The sequence below is a fragment of the Meriones unguiculatus genome, chromosome 20, assembly GCF_030254825.1.
Source record: "Meriones unguiculatus strain TT.TT164.6M chromosome 20, Bangor_MerUng_6.1, whole genome shotgun sequence".
In the NCBI taxonomy this organism is placed as follows: Eukaryota; Metazoa; Chordata; class Mammalia; order Rodentia; family Muridae; genus Meriones; species Meriones unguiculatus.
Window position 1 is genome coordinate 14,187,277 of NC_083367.1, and position 19,224 is coordinate 14,206,500.

The 19,224-nt window shown below is 40.8% G+C and overlaps 1 protein-coding gene across 1 annotated transcript in view; it reads right to left on the reverse strand.

Annotated features, from left to right (window-relative positions):
• Positions 1–9,039: 9,039 nt before the first annotated feature.
• The window catches only part of Znf292 (zinc finger protein 292), a 77,423-nt gene continuing 67,238 nt past the window's right edge, over positions 9,040–19,224 (reverse strand). Inside the window, exon 8 of the mRNA XM_021642676.2 lies at positions 9,040–17,955. Within this exon, the coding sequence (XP_021498351.1) occupies positions 10,876–17,955 (7,080 nt within the window). The 3' untranslated portion in view covers positions 9,040–10,875. The remainder of the gene's footprint in view (positions 17,956–19,224) is intronic.

The following is a 19,224-nucleotide window of genomic DNA, read 5'->3' on the forward strand; positions in this document are numbered from 1 at the left end:
AGATTTTGTCAACAGGAACAGTTTCTCTTTCCGCTCTGACAGGATTGTAGCTTTCTGTGTACTATTAGTTACTATATAAATCTATCAAGTAGTCTAGGTCTCCTAGAAACATTGAATAAAGTAGTGCTACATCAGCTGTTTCCCCTGTCAGCTATTTCTGAATTGGTGTGTAAAGACAGCAGACTAGTACCTGGTACTTGAGCATTAACTACTACCTCTTGGTGTCTCTCCCTGCATAGAGCCAGGCCTTTGCCTTGGGTTTTCCACGCCTCCTAGGATTTTGAGGGTCATTCTTTAGCCTGTGGACACAGAAGACTTGAAACCTGTTGCAGCACGTTTGCGCCCTGCTCCGTGCAGACTGTGGGGTGAGCTGCCTATACTCGCGCTTACTTGGTTAGCAAAAAGGAAAAACAAAAATGGAGGCAGGTCACAGGGATGTAGGCTTTACGCCCCCTTTGCATCTTCAAAGCATTGTGGGTACTATCTTACGTAAGCAATTTTACCACGGGGAGCCCCTACTGTTAAACATTCAAATTTCAGATTATTCTCTTCATTACCAGAGATATCAGATTTGGGGAATGGCGACACAGAAGGGAGACCAAGAATAGCCCTGAAGTTCAAAGATTAAATACACCACACTCTTTGGTGTAAGGAGGAGCCTTGTCATAACCAGAGTTCATTATATTCTGTTCTTTTGCTTCTGGGAAAACAGCATTTTCCTTTTTACGCCACTGATTCAATTACTCTGAGTGGGAGCTTCTGTGCAATCAAGATTTCGTTAGGAAAAAATCAACTCAGTTTCTTACTTTATGCAAATAACATATAGATAATAAATCCGTTTAAATTTAAAAGAACAGTGCACATCATGTTTGATATAACTTCTAATTTTGTTTGGTTTGTCAAAATAAGAATGTTCCATTGTTTGCTTCCCATACTCAAAATGAAATAGCCTTACCCCATGTGACTGTACCAAGCAGGACAGTAAAGTCTGGGCCAGGTGACGGGAGGCTGGTTTTGTAGATTTGCTATTAAAATCAGTAATAATGCCCATGTCACTTTTTCTGTTTTTTCAACTTGCACATTTTAATTTAAATTATACCATTAAAATAATTAATTACAAAAAGGAAAATGCTGCAGTTTTCTGTATTTTTTTCTACATTCCTAAAGAGAACCCACTGCGATGTTCTAGCTTGATGTCAAGCCTTACTTTGGTAAGCTATTCCAGAAGGACTAGACAAGAACAATAGATTTATCAGCTTCCTAAAGAATTTCCTGAACATGTTCCCTCGGACATAAAAGTTACAAATACTTGCAGACCCAGCAGTATTACAGAAACAGCAATGCTCTGGAGTCGGCAAGCCGCTGCCTGTGGCGCACCTTCCCCGGGACAGTGGAGCCTCAGACACAGCACACCCCAGTCAGCGGGAGACGACATTCAGGTTGCTTCTCTCCTTTATGTCAGAATGCTAACCTCTCTGCTCTCACGGGCTGGTTTTTATTTGTTTGCTTGTGAAGATTTTAGCTTAAACCAACACCCGATTGCCTGATTAGAAAATTACCAGACTAGCAAATCTTTGAGAATGTTGAATAGTGCTGCAGTTGAGAGGATTCTGTCTCAAGTAGGGTTAATGAAGTTTTTGTTCTGAAAATGCTGGAAACCAAACTCAAGTCTCACAGTGTGATATAAACCTGCCCCATATGTAAATATAGTGACCTCACCAGCTTTTAAGGTCTGGGGGCAGCAAACAAGGAGTGCTGGGCCAAACTGCTGAGCACTGGGATTGGATGACTGTGTCCTGAGTCTCGGTATCCAGCATCCCCTGCACATCTACCCAAACTATGTTAACATTTTAACGTCTCCACGCGAAAAGGGGCTAGTTTGGGTTGGTGGGAAATAGGCCATCCCTACAGCTCTTCCAGTGAGGAACTTTCTGGCATAATCTGCTGAGCAGTTTGAGACCCACCAGACATCCTCAAAGTCCAGTGACTTCTTGAAGAACATCTGTTCACAGTGGGAGCATGGGGCGACACCACGGCCACCTGTTCCTTTTATCCAACATAGCCCAGGGGACCTGGGGTAGCTAATCTGTGTATATGTAACACACAAAGCGAACGTTCTTTTGTCATGGTCAAAGGTAAGAACGTGCTAGGCTGCTGAGCAACATGCAGGACTTGTAGCTTCCTTTGATGACAGCTGTCCGTTCTCCACCAGAGGCAAGTGCTGGCAGCCTCTGCAGCTCCTGCGAAGCGCTTCTTTTTGCCACCTTACGCTTACTGGCTCCTAGTAAGTGCAGACGTCATGGAGACAGCCCTTTGCTCCTCCCCATTCCCTGCTTCCCATCAAGTCCTGGCTGGGTTCCAGGTTTCCTTAAATACAAATAAACCAACAAAAGCACAAATGCAGCGCAGCCTTTAAAAGACCATCTATTAGTTCCTCTTTATTTACTTTACAGCCTCACCCATTAGCTCTTAATATTGCTTCCCAATCACCAAGAGAAAACCGTTTTCAGATCAAGATGATTTTTGACCTTATCTTCTATTTCACTGTTCTCCAAATTGCAACTGTCCACAGACAGCAACTGGGAAGCAAGTTTGCTGGTTTCAACCCCCTTCTGTTATGCACTGTGTCAATACAGAAAAATCCTCATTCAGAGTTTGCATCTTAAAATGAGAGTGACTCAGTGGGCGAAAGCGCTTCTCTGCAAGCATGAGAACCTGAAATTCCGTCGGTCTGTAGCCCAGGGCTCCCATGGGGGCTGGGAGGCAGAGAAGCACCTGGGGAGCTTGCTGGCCAGCCAGCCTGGCAAAGGCAACAGCGAATAAGAGACCTTGTTCTTGACTGAAACATGGACTGAAACAAGGTGTCATCTTATGACCTCTACAGCCACACCACACACAAGGCATGCTCAGGTGTGTGCGCGCCCTTACACATACACACAGCAGAAAATTTTAACTAGGGATTAGACCACTCAGTTGTGATGCCTATGAATCAATGCCTCATACAAGATATTTGTTCTGGCACAAAATGCAAAGAACAGCTGACTGTGGGGTGACCACGCCCAACAGACACACCCACAATCCAATTCCTGCAGCTAAGCCTCAGGGTACATTATGGAAGGGGCAGAATATAAGAGCTGGAGGGGGAGACTACTGTGAGGTTCTATCTCCTAGAAGTGAGGGAGGCTTCATTCGTGGTATCTCTACAACATGGCTGCCTAACCAAGCCTGGACCAAGGACACAAGAGACTTGCTAAAGTGGGAGGAAAAATCCCACCAGGTCTTCCCTGAACTATAGGCAAATAAGGAATGCTGACAAGGGGTGAGTTAGTTAGTGAGGAATAAGCCCCATAATTAAAACATAAAATAGCAAGTGATTAGCCCTGTAATCAGATACATACAGGCAACACTTGACACTTAGGTATGTATGTAACAGTAAGTTGTTACATAACGGATGGCCATGAAATAGATGAGGGATGGGGACAGGGGACAAGAGGCCAGTCGGAAGGAGAAAAAGGGAGACAATATGTAGTTTCAGTTTAATTTTAAAAATGGAGTTTAGAGTTGGTTTAAGAATAGGTAGCAGAAAACCTAAGTTCATAACAGGCACACTCCAGCAGTTGATAGAGGACAGATGTAGTTGTGAAAGAGACAGAGGCAGGAAGATCTCTGTGAGTTCAAGTGAGTTCAGTCAGAGGCCTACCCAGTGAGATCCAGTCTCCAAAACAAACAAGGTTTTTAACATACTGTCATTAGCTAAGCTCTGGGAAGGATGGGCAGAGCACACTTGTGTGGAATTCTAACACTGTACTTGGAAGAATTCAACTAAAAAGCGAGTTCTTCTCCTCCCCGCCCCCCCCAGCGCCCCTTCAGGGCCACTTTAAAAGGAAAAACAAAAAACAAAACAAAACAAAAAACCCAAATCTCAACTACTTATGATTTTATTCAGAGTATCCTAATTGCTTCTCCGTTGTGTTCTAGAACAGATTTCTTGTGGAAGAAATCATTCTTTCTGCTTCACAGATTTATACACCACAATCTCATCCAACTTAGGCAGTCTGGATGTCCCAGGACAAGAGACAGGCATGAGCAACTAGTTGTTCTCCAGGAACATACACTTGCCGCAGAGCCTGGAAGGACTTTCTACAATTTCTGATTTAGAACATCGAGTCTTCTCATTTCTTTCCTTATGAAGTGCAAACACCACCTATCCAATAAGACTTAAAATCCTTATCTTATACTCATGCCCACTCTTAAACAATCTGGACACTCTTACACTCTAACTGGACTACTCTTACAACTCAATACCTATTCAGTCACGTTTGATCTTACCTCTGCCTTCTCTCCAATGCAAGCTAAGACCTCCCCAGTCCTTTCCTTCTACTTTGGGTTTTGTTGACAACCGTAGCCATGCTTATTCATTGCTTCATTACCAGGACCATGCAGGCAATGATTGCCAGCAGGACCACCACACGCTCAAGCAGGTGCCCTCACACACACACACACACACACACACACACACACACACACACACACACGCCACCTTCAAAGAAACTGAATGAGTACTCTTCATGCATATCCTAGTCACCATGTCATTTTTTTTAACCATTCTGATTTTCTTTTGCTGAGAATTTGCTTTTTTTCTACTCTAACTCCTGTTTATATACTGATACAGGGTTTCTCTGTTTTAGTTCCAGCTGTCCTGGAACTCCTGGATCTGTAGAGCAGGCTAACTTTAAACTTTCAGAGATCTACCTGTTTCCCAAGGGCTGAGATTAAAGGCGTGCGTCATCACTGCCCACCTTAAAATACATGCATAAATGTGTTCTGTCAAAATTCTAACCTTACAAACTTTGTTCATAGAAACACATTTCCATCTACTACCCCAACTTTCACCTCTTTAGCCAACAAGCAATTATTGAAGATGTTTCACTTAAAAACTGTAAACTTCTCCAAATTAAATTACTAACAATTAACTTCAATAGACAAGTTCTTAATGGCACATGGCATGGCCACACACACTGCTCTGGTCTTTCTGGGTCTCACTTGTCTTCTTTCCCAAGATTTTATTCAGAGTATCCTAATTGCTTCTCCATTGTGTTCTAGAACAGATTTCTTGTGGAAGAAATCATTCTTTCTGCTTCACAGATTTATACACCACAATCTCATCCAACTTAGGCAGTCTGGATGTCCCAGGACAAGAGACTGCTGGTTCACTTTCTTCTGCCAACTAAGTATTGGCATTGCTGCTTGTGGATAATTTTCAAATCTCCACCTGTGTTAACAATGGCAAACGCCCAAACCTTTACTTGTAGCTGTTCCTTAATTTTAACAAAATAGACCCAATGCCTAAGAGCTGAAAGAATGTTTAGGTTCAAAGTATTTTAGGTCCAGAATGTTGCAGTTAGGAACACTGCACTTCTGTGCCTTTATGACCTACAGGAGCCTCAAACTCAAGAGTGACCTTTCTACTACTCCTATATTAGCTTGGCAGAAAACACTGCCATTAACATAACTTACAAAAGCCAAACATTTACAACCCAATATATGCTATTTCTCACATTCTTACCTATCAAATCTCTCACAGATACTTCAACACTTTTGGTCTTATCACTTTCAAGACCTTAGACAGGAATCCATGACAACCTCCAGTTACCAATTCTAACTGGCTTCTACTAAAACTAAATAATTATTTCTTCTTTTAGGCTTTGGAGTTCCGCAGCACCTAGCTCCAAATGTCTTCCTATATACTCTTCCCTTCTTTAACATCCATTTACAAAACTTTTGGTAAGTGGCATCTTTAGTTGAAACAATTCCTAGACAAATTTCTTTTCCTACTGCCTGCATCTTCCTTCTTTCCCATAACCCATGATTAAATGTTATCAAATACTCTAGGTTACTTAAGTCTAATTTTTCTTCATGCTTTTGCTTATGGTCTTTTCAGTCAGCATTTTCTCCCTCAATGGCTGAGACAGTCATTCTAGGACTTTATTCACTGGACCGTTTCCTTACTGAAAATATAAACATGCAAGAATCCTATTTCTCTTCTTCAACCTCAAATGCCAACTCAACAGTTACTATGAAGTCCAATACAAGCATGTCTGAGACACTGCCAGATGACCTTACCCCTTGCTTACCCTTTCTTGTTTACACCTTATCTTTACCAGCTTCCTAACATCTCAAGAGCTACTCCTTTTGGCCTAGACTTAGCCCCAATTCTTCTATAGGGAAGTCTTTCTTTCTTCTATAGGGAAGTCTTTCTCTTACTTCAGACTACATGGCATCATCATCTTACTATCTAATCTCTCAATAATTGGCTTCACTCCTTTGAGAACATTAACTCTGTAATTCAATTCCAATCTCAATAAAGAGCGAAAAAAAGCAGTAATTCAAGAGGTCATGAGGAAACCCAAGTGTTTTAGCAATAAACAATTATGGAGCCGAAAACTGCACTCGATGAGTAAGCTGTGGCAATCGGAAAGCATTTCAAGTAAAAGGAACAGTTAAGACTAAAGCCTTGAGCCAGGAAATGCTTACTGGTTTGAGGATTTAAACTGAAATCAACGTAAGATGTGCTTAGAGGTATACAGGCAAAATCCCTCAAGCACTCCAAAGTACACTGTAAAACTAAGGGTTTTACTTCCCAAACATTCCATTTTACAAAAGATCTACCCACTTAGTGATGGTAGAGACATCCAAGAAAAGCAGGGACAATGTTCCAGGCAAGATATGACTGTGTTTTGTGTTATTACTGAACAGAAGCAGAAAGGTTTCTTCGAAGTAGGAGGTAGTAATGACCACAACACTGACCCTTATCAGGAAGCATCAAAGAGGACCACAGGCAGACGAGGAACATTGGAAGAAAACATCAAAGATGAGGAGATAAACAGTCCGGGTGTACACTGCTGAGTTCTGAAGTGGATAGCTATGAGCAAAACGGGGATAGTGATGTTGGCTCCCTGAAGAGTACACCAGTAACACAGACCTCTAAAGAGTAGGCAAGCTCTGCTCTCTCTCCCTCTCCCTCTCTTGGTTTTCTCACAACACACTCCAGAAGCCAGTGCACCCATGCACATAAACAGATATATAGAGGCCAGTAGATACTGGAAGCCAGAGATGGAAAAGCTAAAAAAGGTAATGCAAAAATGTCATGAGAATTTTAAGGTTTTGTCAGCCTTACTGAATGCTCCCAAGGAGGTGAGTAATGGCTGAAAAAGAACCAGGAGGTGTGACAACACAGAGGAGGCAGGGGTGGGGTGGGCTGCATTCTCAAGAGAACAGATTTTAGGCAAACCTAAGGTTGTAGTGAATGCCGAGTGAGGAGACAGACTGTGCAACCAAGTGGGCTACGCCTGGACCCAGAGGAAAGGAAGTCTCTCTCACCCCGTCCTTACCCGCATAAACACCAGCCAGTAGGGCACACTCATAATTTTTATTGAAAAGGACCCAGTAGAAGAAAAATGTGATAAATAAAATGAACTGTTAAGTTCTCAGTCTCTGTCCTTTGCAGTGACCTGTGGAAAGGGATGTAAACTTAGAACTTAATAATAAGGGACCACTCCTGTGAATGAGTAGAAATGTAATGGTCTGTAGAGCTTAGCAAGGGCTTTGACAGGAAGCCTGAATTTGGGTAAAAACGCACACGCCAATATGCAATAAGGATTACTGAATACAGGATGATATTCAAACCATTAATAATGAATACTACATGAGGACCAATACATTGGGATTGCAGGCCTATCAGAATAATCACCATCTATATTCAGCTGAGGTGCTGCGCACCTGACCAATCCTGAGCTTAACAGAAAATGCCCCAACCTTTTCGGATACGTTAGGTAGAGCACAGGGTCTCAGGCATGTAAGTAAACATGCTACCAGCACAGCTCAGACAGTTCTGTTTGTCCCTCAGACATCAATACAGTGAGACACTTTCAACATCAAGAAAGAAAAATGCTTTTCTGGTCAACTAAGCCTGGAAGATTCTCTCATTAACAACTACCTTGTTTTCTAGAAGACTTTAAAATACCTAATTAGCCAATGCACACTCTCTCCTTTTAGAGAGGCTGGAACACAAGAAATCTCTGACCACGAAGTCTTGCACTAGTATCTTTCATAAACACCAATTTCTAAGTTCTACTTAGGGTTTCCATCCTTTACACTAGGTGCATGCCTTGTTAATCTCCAGTTCACTCAGCCTCTGCGCTGAGCAGTGTCAACTGCCTGAAATGAGTACATAAGTTGTTCAACCTAAATGCACTCAATGGCCACCTTTCCCTTCATTAAAACATATGGTATCTGTCTAGTCTTTTAGAACATAACTGAATTTAACACTCCTGAAAAGCTTTCCAGGACCATTATGCTTAACTTAGGGCAAAGATGTATTCTGAATAATAAGGTTTTGAACTGTAATATAAAAATGCTGTGACAGAAGGAGGAGGAGGAGGAAGAGGCAGCCCACTAAGGATGAAGCCTTGGGCAAACTTAGGTTGCAGGAAGAAGCTACTTTAAGAATAGATTGAGAAAAACTCTACTTGAAAACATATAATTTGACTGTTATTCATTACCAATGGCATTCCATTCCAAAGCCTTCCCAGCATGCTGTTTTGTAAGTTAATTCTGTTTTACAATCAGTTTCACGCTAAAGAAAGCTTACTAAATACTTTTGCCGCTCAGTGTTGGCAAGCCCTCCCCTGGAGACGGAAATCCGTGTAGCGGTCAAGCTTGCGCTGAGGAAGGAAGCACACAATGCACAGGCACCCTCCGCACCACCTCCAGCCTTTCCTGGCTCGCCGGCAAGATCTCACTGCGCAGCACAGGCCTGCTTTTGAGGCAGCTCTGTGTACTTCAATAACGTGTCCCCAAATGCCTGTTCTGCACTGGCATTTTCACTTACAGTGGCTAAATCACAATGAGTGGCAAAGACCCTCACTGCTACTATAGTCTATCAGACACTTTTGCTAAACACCCATCTTTGAAAGTGAGGAGAACTTCTAAGAAAACTGTATGAAAATGTCCCACGAACAAAAACTTAGAACTATTCAGTTGTTTAAAAAATATAAATCAACCATGAAAACCACCTTTATTTAACATTAATAAATAACAGCTGGCTTACCAAGTGGTAAGGATTTTCATGTGTCAGCTTTATGCACACTGAAAGTCTTAACAAGGTGAGGCCAACTACTCAACACAACCCATCACATACCACAAATAAAACCGTAGTACTTTAATAATAAAATGTTAAAGTTTCCAAAAGAAGTTAAGCTCATTCCTTCACCATGCTTATTTATTCAGAGGACCAGCGATTTCAGTGAAGTGATTCATTCCCCTGCAGGTCTGAGGCTGTACAGGGGAAACACACACTCATGTGACCACAACAGCTCAGGCTAACACTGTGCAGGTAACTTCTCTATAACATGTCAAAAAAGCAAACAAACCAAAAATAAAAACAAACAAAACCAATGCAATTGATGTCAAACATGAAGTGACTATGGAGAGGCTGCTTGCTTCCAGTACTGCCTTCAGCTGTGTTCCCACGAGGCTGTCAGCGCTCCAGGCACCTCCTACCTCCCGGCACAGGGACGGGGAATAAAGCTAAGCTAGAAGAACTAGTTACTGAATGATCAAATAATCAATCATGACTAATACTGTTCTTGAGGACTAATCTAATGAAAATTGTATCATTAGATAACGTGAATACAGACAAATCTGCACAACCTAATGCCTATAAACAGTAAAATCAAAACATGACTTCCTTATAGAAAGTGTTTCATCTATGGAACTATAAATGTTAAGGATTCTTGCATTTTATAAACACAAGATGGGCTCACTTTGATGATACCAATTTAAAAATTTATAAAAATGTCTAAAAAATTCTTTCCACAAAAGTTTATACAGTTTAAAGCTATACACCATCCATAAACCTCAGAAAATGGGAGGAAAAAATCTGTATAAGGTCACATACAAAAGAACAACTGAAATGTGATTTTATTTAAGGCAATACTGGGCTACTTCACAAACCACCACCTTGAATATTTACACTGCTCCACTACTAGTTTCTATCACATTGACAAAGGATATCTTAAAATACCAATGTTTAAAATCTTCAACGTAGTAAAGTCTTTATTCACATTTCCATTACATTTCATGGACTCATAGTAACTATATCTGATTAGAAGCAATGGAAAAAGAAAAAAAATTCTGTAGCTATATGAAACTAAAGAATCTGCTCTAATTTCACATGAACACCATCCAAGAGTAGAGGATGGCAAATTCACAAAGCAGAGTGTTGTAACGTGCCTACCGTGCAAAAGAACTTGACATCATCTTGTAAATGTTTTATGTTAAAAAAAAAAGTAACTATGGCAGTTTCTAGTTTTAGTTCAAAAAGTTCTTAATTTAAAACAATAAAAGTTTAAAAACTTGATCACTTCGTTAAAATTAAAATTGCAAATATAAATGTATCATTTACTCATTTAGACTTACAGACTGCTGGTGGCAGCAAAATGATTTACAATAATATATACAAAAGAAACTATCTACAAATAAAGAGAACTGCTGCTATACATGAGTGGCGATCTGCTGAAGAGACACCAGTCACACAAACAATTCAGTATACTTCATGGAAAGGACAGCTGGGTGACAGAAATTTGAGGCTTAACTCAATTATTTACAGTAACTGAAGTATTGATTATGTTCAAGTCCCATAGGGATAAAATAAAGTTCTACATGACCAATGTCATGGCTTTTTTTTTTTCTTCATTTTTTTAAAGCTAGGTTAATTCACGTCAACAAATTACAAAGCTCACAATTACAGCATGCTTGATGGCTTTCTATTTAAAATAAAACTACAAATGGTCTGCATTTATAGTACATGAGTCATCAGTACTGCCCTCTGGCTGCGGCCTTACCTATACTGACTCCTTTTAAGACAGTTCTATCTGGTTCATTTGATAGCACTTCAAGTTTTTCTAGACTGACAGTAGGTTTCATTTCCTGAAGCTGTTTTAGGACAAGCTCAGAGCAATCTTTAAGAGTCTTGTCTAAAACAATTTTTACATTCTCACTGCACTGAAGCTTTGAGGGATTGGCAAACTGTACAAAGATTTCACTTTCTTTACAAGAAAGCACATGATTTCCACCAGTCACAGCAGTCTTATCAATATTTCTTCTCGAATTTGAATGGGATCCTCTTTTAGTGCCACTGTTTGAATGGTCTCTGTCAGTATTTTTCTTCTGCTTCACTGCAGACTCTTCCAGAAACTTGAGAAATGACGCTTCAAATCCCATTGGTTTGAAGGAGCTCCAGTCAAAGGACGCAGGATGCTCCTCCGTGGTTTGAACTGCTACAGCAGTCTCTTCCTCTTTATGTGTATTATTTACCTCCAACAATAACTCTGGCTCAGTTTTATCAACCTTTCTTTTTTTATTTTGTATGATGTTTTTCTCTTTATGAACTCTCTTCAAATTACCAGTCTTTTGTCTTTCTGATAGGCAGGAACTATTTTCCTGAAAATCATTATTTACCTTTATAGTGTTGACTTGGGTTTCTACATTTGTGCTATCTTCATTTATTAATTTTGCAATAAATAATTCTGTTAGCTCATCCATTTCATCCTTTTCTCCTTTTATACCATCTTCCTGTGGAACGGTAGCTGGTTTTGAGTTATCAATTTTCTCTAACACAAATGTGTCAGGATCTTTTACATCATTTTTACCATCTTCTTGTTCAGAGGTTTCCTTTTCTTGCGGGCTGCCATAGCGCTTAAAGACAATAAGAATATTGCGGTGCTGTGATGTAAATGCCTTGGACAATTTATGGCACTTATAATGTCTAATTATATTGCTTTCGCTTGTAACAACAGAAGTGCACCCTTTTATCATACATGGATACTGGGTCACAAACTTGCTTGTACACTCCGACAAGGCATCGTTTCTAGCCTTTATGGAGTACACATGCTTCCCACGTTTTAGAGAATAAGGCTTATTTTCTTCTATTTGCACAATTTTTGCACTCTTGTTTTCTAAATTACTTTTTTTCTTTCGCTTTGTCTTTGGCATTTTTATTCCTTCTTTTCCAGATCTGTTGTGTTTTGTTGCCCGAAGTTTAGACTTTGACTTTTCTTGGTTTGCCTTACTTGATATATTTTCCTGGCCAGTTAGTTTTCTTGGCCGAATCAGATGAGCCTTATGTTTGTCATTATGCTTATTAAAAATGTGCCGTAGAAGATTAGAGCGAGTCGCATATATGCGGTCACAGCCTTCACAGTCACACTTGTATATGCCATCTTCTTCCGTTTTACTTGTCCGCGCTCCAATTCCGTGGTCTACCTCAAGATGAACAACATAGCTCAGGTATGTTGTAAAAGATGATTTACACTCCAACTGATCACACGGAAATTTGCCAACATCCACAGCAGCAGTCATGCTCTCAATTTCCTCAGGGGTCATTTCATGAAGTTTCATGTAGTGCTGTATTAGGCCAGTAATTGCTTGGAAAATCCTAGAGCAGTCACTCACCTGACACCGAAATTCTTTCATTGATTGTTTAGATTCAGTTTCTTCACTTTCTTTACCAGCTTCATTCTCTTCTTCAACCTCTGCAGAAAATGCAGGAAGATTTGATTTATGTACAGCCTGGTAATGAAGAATCAAGTTTTGCTGTATTGTAAATGCAGCAAAGCATCCTTGGTGAACACAACTGTAGGGTCTGTATCTTGCTGGAAATTCAGAGGACTGAGAAACTGGATTCTTCTCTCTTTTTTCTTCCTTTTCTTTTCTGTGCCTCTTATTTTTCCTTCCTTTGGTTTTCAAGTTTGCGAGATTAGCATTATATTGCTCAACAGTGACTGTGACAGGCTGTAAAGAACTTTCTGGTTTCTCAGGACTTTTTTTTTCTGTAAGTTGTTTGTCTGGGATTACTGCTACACTTTCAAGGGCCTCATCAGTCACTGCTGGTGACTCTAAGGCCAGCTGTGATTCTGCTTTCATTTCCTCTGCTATGAGTGGTTGTTTTTTCACTTGGTTAATTTGTGGAGCTGACGAATTTTCACTTTGAGATTTTCTTCCATATGGCCTTTTTATTTTTAACTTTACCATTTCTTCTGTTGTAAAATGATGCACCAACTGACAGTGTGCCCGGAGATTAGAATTTCTTGTAAATGTTTTGGTACATGTGGGTACTACACATTTAAATGGAGCAAATTTTAACTGATTCTTCTTGATTTCAAGAATCATCTCTGGAGTATACTGATGGATTTTACCATAGTGTTTAAACAGGGCGTCCTTTGTCATGGCACTGTAGTTGCAGTCTTGGTTGTGACACACGAAGGGCTTATTAACTCTGTCATTAAGCTGAATATGCAGTATTTCGGAAACTGGTTGGACTACAGTACTTGGAGTTGCTTTAGCGGGAGTAGGGGGCAATGCTACTGGTGTGGTTACTGGCATACACTGGGGAGCTGGAGTGGCAAGGTCGGTTTCTAATTTTAAATTTCGCAAACCTTCTAAAATGTCCTGTATCTGATCCTCCTTACGTAATGCGTCAGATTGAGGAATGTTACTTTTTGTTGGCATTACAGTCAGGAAAGAGGAACACTGAGAAGAATCGGGTAACTTGCTATCTGGGATAGAGTTTACTGAAGGAAGCTGCATGCTGTAATTTATCTGAGCATTCTGTGGTGTCTCACCAGTACCCTGAGATCCACTTTTAACCTCAAGTATTTGAGAATTCATAGCAGTTTTAATAATTTCAAGAGTCTTTTCAAAGTTCTGTATAACATTATCTTCAGAAACCTGCAAATCAGAATTCACTGGTGTGCATGAACTCAAAGCCATCATTCGGGAATCACCATTTTCAGTTTTTAATGTTAAAGGGGTTAACATTGTATGGGCCTCAAGACTGGCTTTAAAGTTCTCTTTTACATCAGTTATAAACAAATGATTGTCAATGTTATTTAATTTCTGTGTGAGATTTTCCACCAATGCTCGAGGTTCACAATCTGGAATCATGTCTGAACGTGTATTAGGATCAGGGACTGTAAGATTCTTCGCTGTAAGTCCCATTTTTAAGTCTGTTGGTGCCACATTTTGGGAAGCATTAGATACAATTACTGGAGAAGCAACTTTTTTTCTTTTCTTAGACGCACTATTTCCTTTTTTATTCAAATGACTGGATCTTGCAGTTTGAGGACCACTTATAACAGAAACTTGTGCACCATTACTGGTAAAATTTTGTGGTGGCTCTGTAGAACTACTGAATGAATTGGAGCATAAACCATTTTCAATAGTCTTCAGCAGTAAATCACTTGTTGTAAAGATAGGCAAACTGTTACATTCCTTGATGGTGGAAGTTTTGGAATTTGGTGTTCTACTCTGGTTTGGTGAGGTGTTTTGGTGGCAAGCAGTCTGTAACAAGGGTGTCACAACTGGCCCTGGCATGCCCGCTGCATTTACCTGTGCTGCATCGGAGACACTGCCCATGGGAACAACCTGAGAAAGCAGCTCAGCACTCTCAAATGTGCTGGGAATGCCAGCAGTTTCTAAAGCCTGCTTAATAATTTCACTCCCTTCTTGACTAACACTCGTGCTAAAGTTACTCACATCACATCTAGGAAATGTACTTGGTAAAAAGGCCGGGCGATTTTCCACAGAAAGAAGTTGCAGGAATGACGGCTCTTTCAAACAGGCTTCTGGATGAAAGGTAGACTGGTGTGGCTGCTGCATGCCTGCTGCACTTGGAGAGAGAATCATGCTGGCCAGAAGGGAAGGCTGCCTGCCACTCTGTAAAAGTTCCTGTGCGATTTCTGTTCCATCCAGTGGTTTGCAGTATGACCTTTTGGACAGGTGTCCACCCAGGGACCTGGGGTTAGTGAAAGCCCTGTAGCACCTGCTACAGATGAATTTGCCATCTCTGATGATGGCAGGCCACTTAGCCCTCTTGTTGTGCTTCGGTTTTCTTTCCTTCCCATTTGGGCCTCGACCTCGTTCTTTTTTCACTTTCTTAGATGCAGACTGTTCGCCACTGGTGCTGCTGAAGTCATCTGTAATATTCACTTGTGAAGGAAGAACTCCATTTTCACTACTGCCTCCTTTTAGAAAGGAGGAGTTCATGTTTCCTTCTGTCTGTGAGGGATAATGGTTTGTACTATTTTCCAGTTGGGAAAAAACAGAATTAGTCTCACTGTCTGCCGGTGAAGGGAAGAGAGAGCTGTTTTCTGTGGGTAACGGAAGGAAAGGATCTGAGCCGCTATCAATTGTCAAAGGCAAAACTGTTTTGGTTAGGTCTTCCATCTGTGCTGGCAAAGTAGCATTAGACAAACTTTCCATCTGTGGACATAATAGAGCATCTTGTGCATGTTTATCCTGAGAAGGCATGCTTGGACTTAGGACACTTTCCACTGAGGGCAACAATGGAGCAGGTACACTTGCTAAATGGGCTGGAAAAATGGAGGGCGAGACATGCTGCAACTGGGCTGAACAGGCAGGGTTCCCACTGGCTTTGGTCTGTGGTGTAAAAAAAGCATGATTAGAGCTGCTCACTTGTGACGGCAAAAAATAAACACACTTTCCATGATTTGGTGTATTTACGCTGTTAGGTTTCTGACCTTTCTTAGTCTTCCGCTGCATTTTAAAAGCAGTGTATTGGTCAGGGTGTGCCGTCTTCATGTGTTTTCCAATACTCTGGGAGGAGTTGTATGTTCGAGTGCAGCCCTCAACCTGGCAGCTGAATTTCTGAACTGGGGCTTTTAGAGGTATTGCTGGCGCTCCCGATGAACTGCTCAGGTTGGGCTGGGCTGGAGCAAATGAAATACTTTCTAGTGTCTTAAGAGGTAAATCATAAAGGCTGGATGAGGTTTTAACATTACCTCCACATTCAAACTTGGGAGTTTGTGAACTGTCTTCAAGTCCGGCCTGGTTTTGTACAGAGAAGCTCATCAGAGAGCTCACCTGTCTTTCTAGGCTTTGTGGGTTAAGGTCACCCATCTTCAGGGATTCTGAGTTTGATAAAGAATTCTGAGCAATCTGGGCATCATTTAGGTGCCCATGCTCTTTCTGCTCTTGGAAAACAGGATGACATAAATTGACACTAGTCCCTTCCCCTGGTTTATGCATGTCTGTGATCAGTGGCTCACCAGTGCCTTTCACAGTTAGGTTTTCTTGCTTTCCAAAGGCATCCTCAACTGCATGGTTGACAGACACCTTGATGGACACGGCTACTTCATTGGCCTGAAGAGCAGCAGTATTATCAGGGTTTTCAAGGTCATTTGACAATGGTATGTTAGCTTGCCTGAGTTCACTGGCAGAGATGTGGCCATGGTTAGTCACAGCTAACTCTGCTTTGCTTTTATCCCAGTCATCACCAGTTCCTAGGCTCTTGTCAGTACTGTTCTCTGAAGGAAGCACTGACCTTCTTTCCCCAGTGCTCCCCTCTGTGCTCTGATTCACATTGTTTCCAGATGGGTTAAGTTGGTCCTCAGGAACACTGTGATCATCCAGATGCTTTTCCATCTCACTCTGAGAACGATACACCTTACCACAACCCGTGAACTTACATGTATAGGTGTTATAATGTTGTGCTTCATGATCATACAGTAAATAAGCTTGCGAAAAAATCCTGCCACATTTTGGAAATAAGCACTTTGCTCTAAAGACTTGATGCTCTTTTCGGTGGGCTAACAACTCTGCATAGCTATTGAAAGCAGCCTTGCACTTCATCTGTATACATATATACGGCTTACTGCCACAGTGCATCTGTAAATGATCATTGAGGTGGGTGACACTTACAAAATGCCTTCTGCAGTACTGGCAAATTACTTTCTTGCTTTGCATTTCAAGAAAGCGTTTGGCATCTTCATTATCCTTATGCCCTTTTACATGAGCAATTAAATTTTTGAAGTACTTAAAGCCCTTTTTACAAAAAGTTACAGGGCAATTAAACTCATTTACAGGTACCGGTTTCTGGACAGGGATCACGTCTGGCTCGTAAGATTTATCTTTGTCATCATTCTCATCATCTGAACCATCATTGTCATTAAACACTATGAAATCTGTCGAGTAAAGACTATTCTTTTTTATGGGCCGCTGCTCCTGTTTCGCCACAGTGTGAGCAGTGGTCTTTTGATGTTCGTGAGTGGTTGTGATCTTAGGAGGCCGACCCAATCTTCTTAATGGCTTCATAGCTGCTAGTCTCTCTTTACTGGACTGCTTAACATGCAGTGTGACATGAGGGACAAAAGTCTCTTTAGAGTTAAAATTCTTTGCACAAATGGGACAGCTGTAAATCCCATCTTTGTAATGTTTTTGAGCATGCCGTACTATTCGGTGTCCAAGGAATTCTTTGTCACACAGCACACAATACTGCATGTAGGCTTGCCAATTCCTAAACCTAGCAGATATGAACCCCCTTTCTTTTAACTGTTTTATCTCCTTCTTCTTTTGCTTTTCATCATCAGCATCTATCAGGAGGCCAGAATCAGACCCAATTCCACCAGAAAGACCATTCACAGATGTGTCTCTGCTGTCATCCTGGTAATCTACTTTTTCATATACTTCACTGTCATTCAATTCATCAATCGAGGACACAATAGACGCTTCTTCTCCCATTAGTGCGAGACATTGTCGTTTTAAGGTTTTCCAATCCCAAAATTCTGGATCAAAGGGCCACTGAGTTTTCAGAACAAGTAAGAGCTCACACCTTAGAGAATTTGGTATAGGAAGATTCTCCTCATCGTATTTCTGGTCTGGTTGGTTATATAACATTTCCACAGCATAATATGCATCTACTGTAGGCTCAATAAGAAATTCACTCAATTGACAAGCACGCTTAACTTCCAGATCATCAGGCAACAGACATGAAATGGTCTTGCAGATTGATATTTTCACTTCAGTACTTTCTGTAGATTCCAAGCGAAGAGCTTTTACACATAATTCTATGCAGGTAGCAAGTCCAGCCCCTTCAGTCTGAAAACAAACAAACCAGGAAAGGTTAATCTACACTATCAAACACCTATTCCTTCTCTCTCTCATTTTTTAAAATTGGGTTTTCAAGACTGACATGTGCTGTTTTTGAACCTTAAAATAGGAACATGGGAAAAGAAATCCTTCTGAAATCAGCTTGCTGTGGATATAGATGTATAAGAAACCAGAAATGATCATTAAAAACACAAGTAGTAAAAACTAAGCAAAGACTTGTACAAAAACAAACAATAAAAACAACAAAACAAAACCTGATATAGGCAAACATGGAAATTCTCTCACTTTTCTAACTTTTCAGACCTTTTATAGAGCAGAGGTCAAGAGGCTGGAGGGACCACTCAGGGTTAACAGAAGTTGCTGTTATTCAGAAGACCCAACTTCGGTTCCTAGCACATCACACAGCTCATAACCACAGAGTCTGACTTCTGGTCTCTGCAGGGCCCCACAAATAAAGGAACACACCCACTCATATGAATAAAAACAAAATCTATCAACAATGTTAAAAAAGACAACAACTCCCATGATAGAGATCAAAAAGCACTGAGATTTAACATTAGGTGTTACGCTATAAAATGAAGTAAGGATCTAAAGAACGGTGTAATAGTAATTAAGTATCTTTTTCATATATGGTTTGCTTTAAATTTGGATTTGTAATTTTTAACAAATACAATCTTTTTGTTTGATTATTTGTTGAGACTATTCTTGGTTATCCTTGACTTGCTGGTAGACAAGGCTGGCCTCAACTTCATAGGGCTCCACCTGCATCTGCCTCCCCGAGTGCTGGGATCACGGGTACGCGCCACTGCCAACAGCTGCTTTTAAAATTTTCAATTATTAGGTTTCTGCATTTCCAAAAATTCCGACTTTTATAAAATCTGGGCATTTTAATAGTGTCATTCTTTTTCATGCTTTATTACTTTGTATCTTTTTTCTTTATACTTTATCACATTTTCATTATCCATACTATTAGAGAAATTAATCCTGTTATCCTCTTTGACAGTGTTTTCTATTTATTTTTATGTGGATGAGTGTTTTGGCGCTCCTGACAGCCAGAAGACAGCAACAGTTCCCCTGGGACTAGATTTACAGGTGGTTGTGAGCTGCCAGGTGGGTGCCCGGAAGCAAACCAAAGCTTGTGCTTGCCAACACTACACCACAGCTCCAGCCCGATTACTTTTAATTCTGTGTCTGTGCACATGAATTGCAGGTACCAAAAGAAACTAGAGGCACTGGATTCTGTGGAGGTGGAGTCAC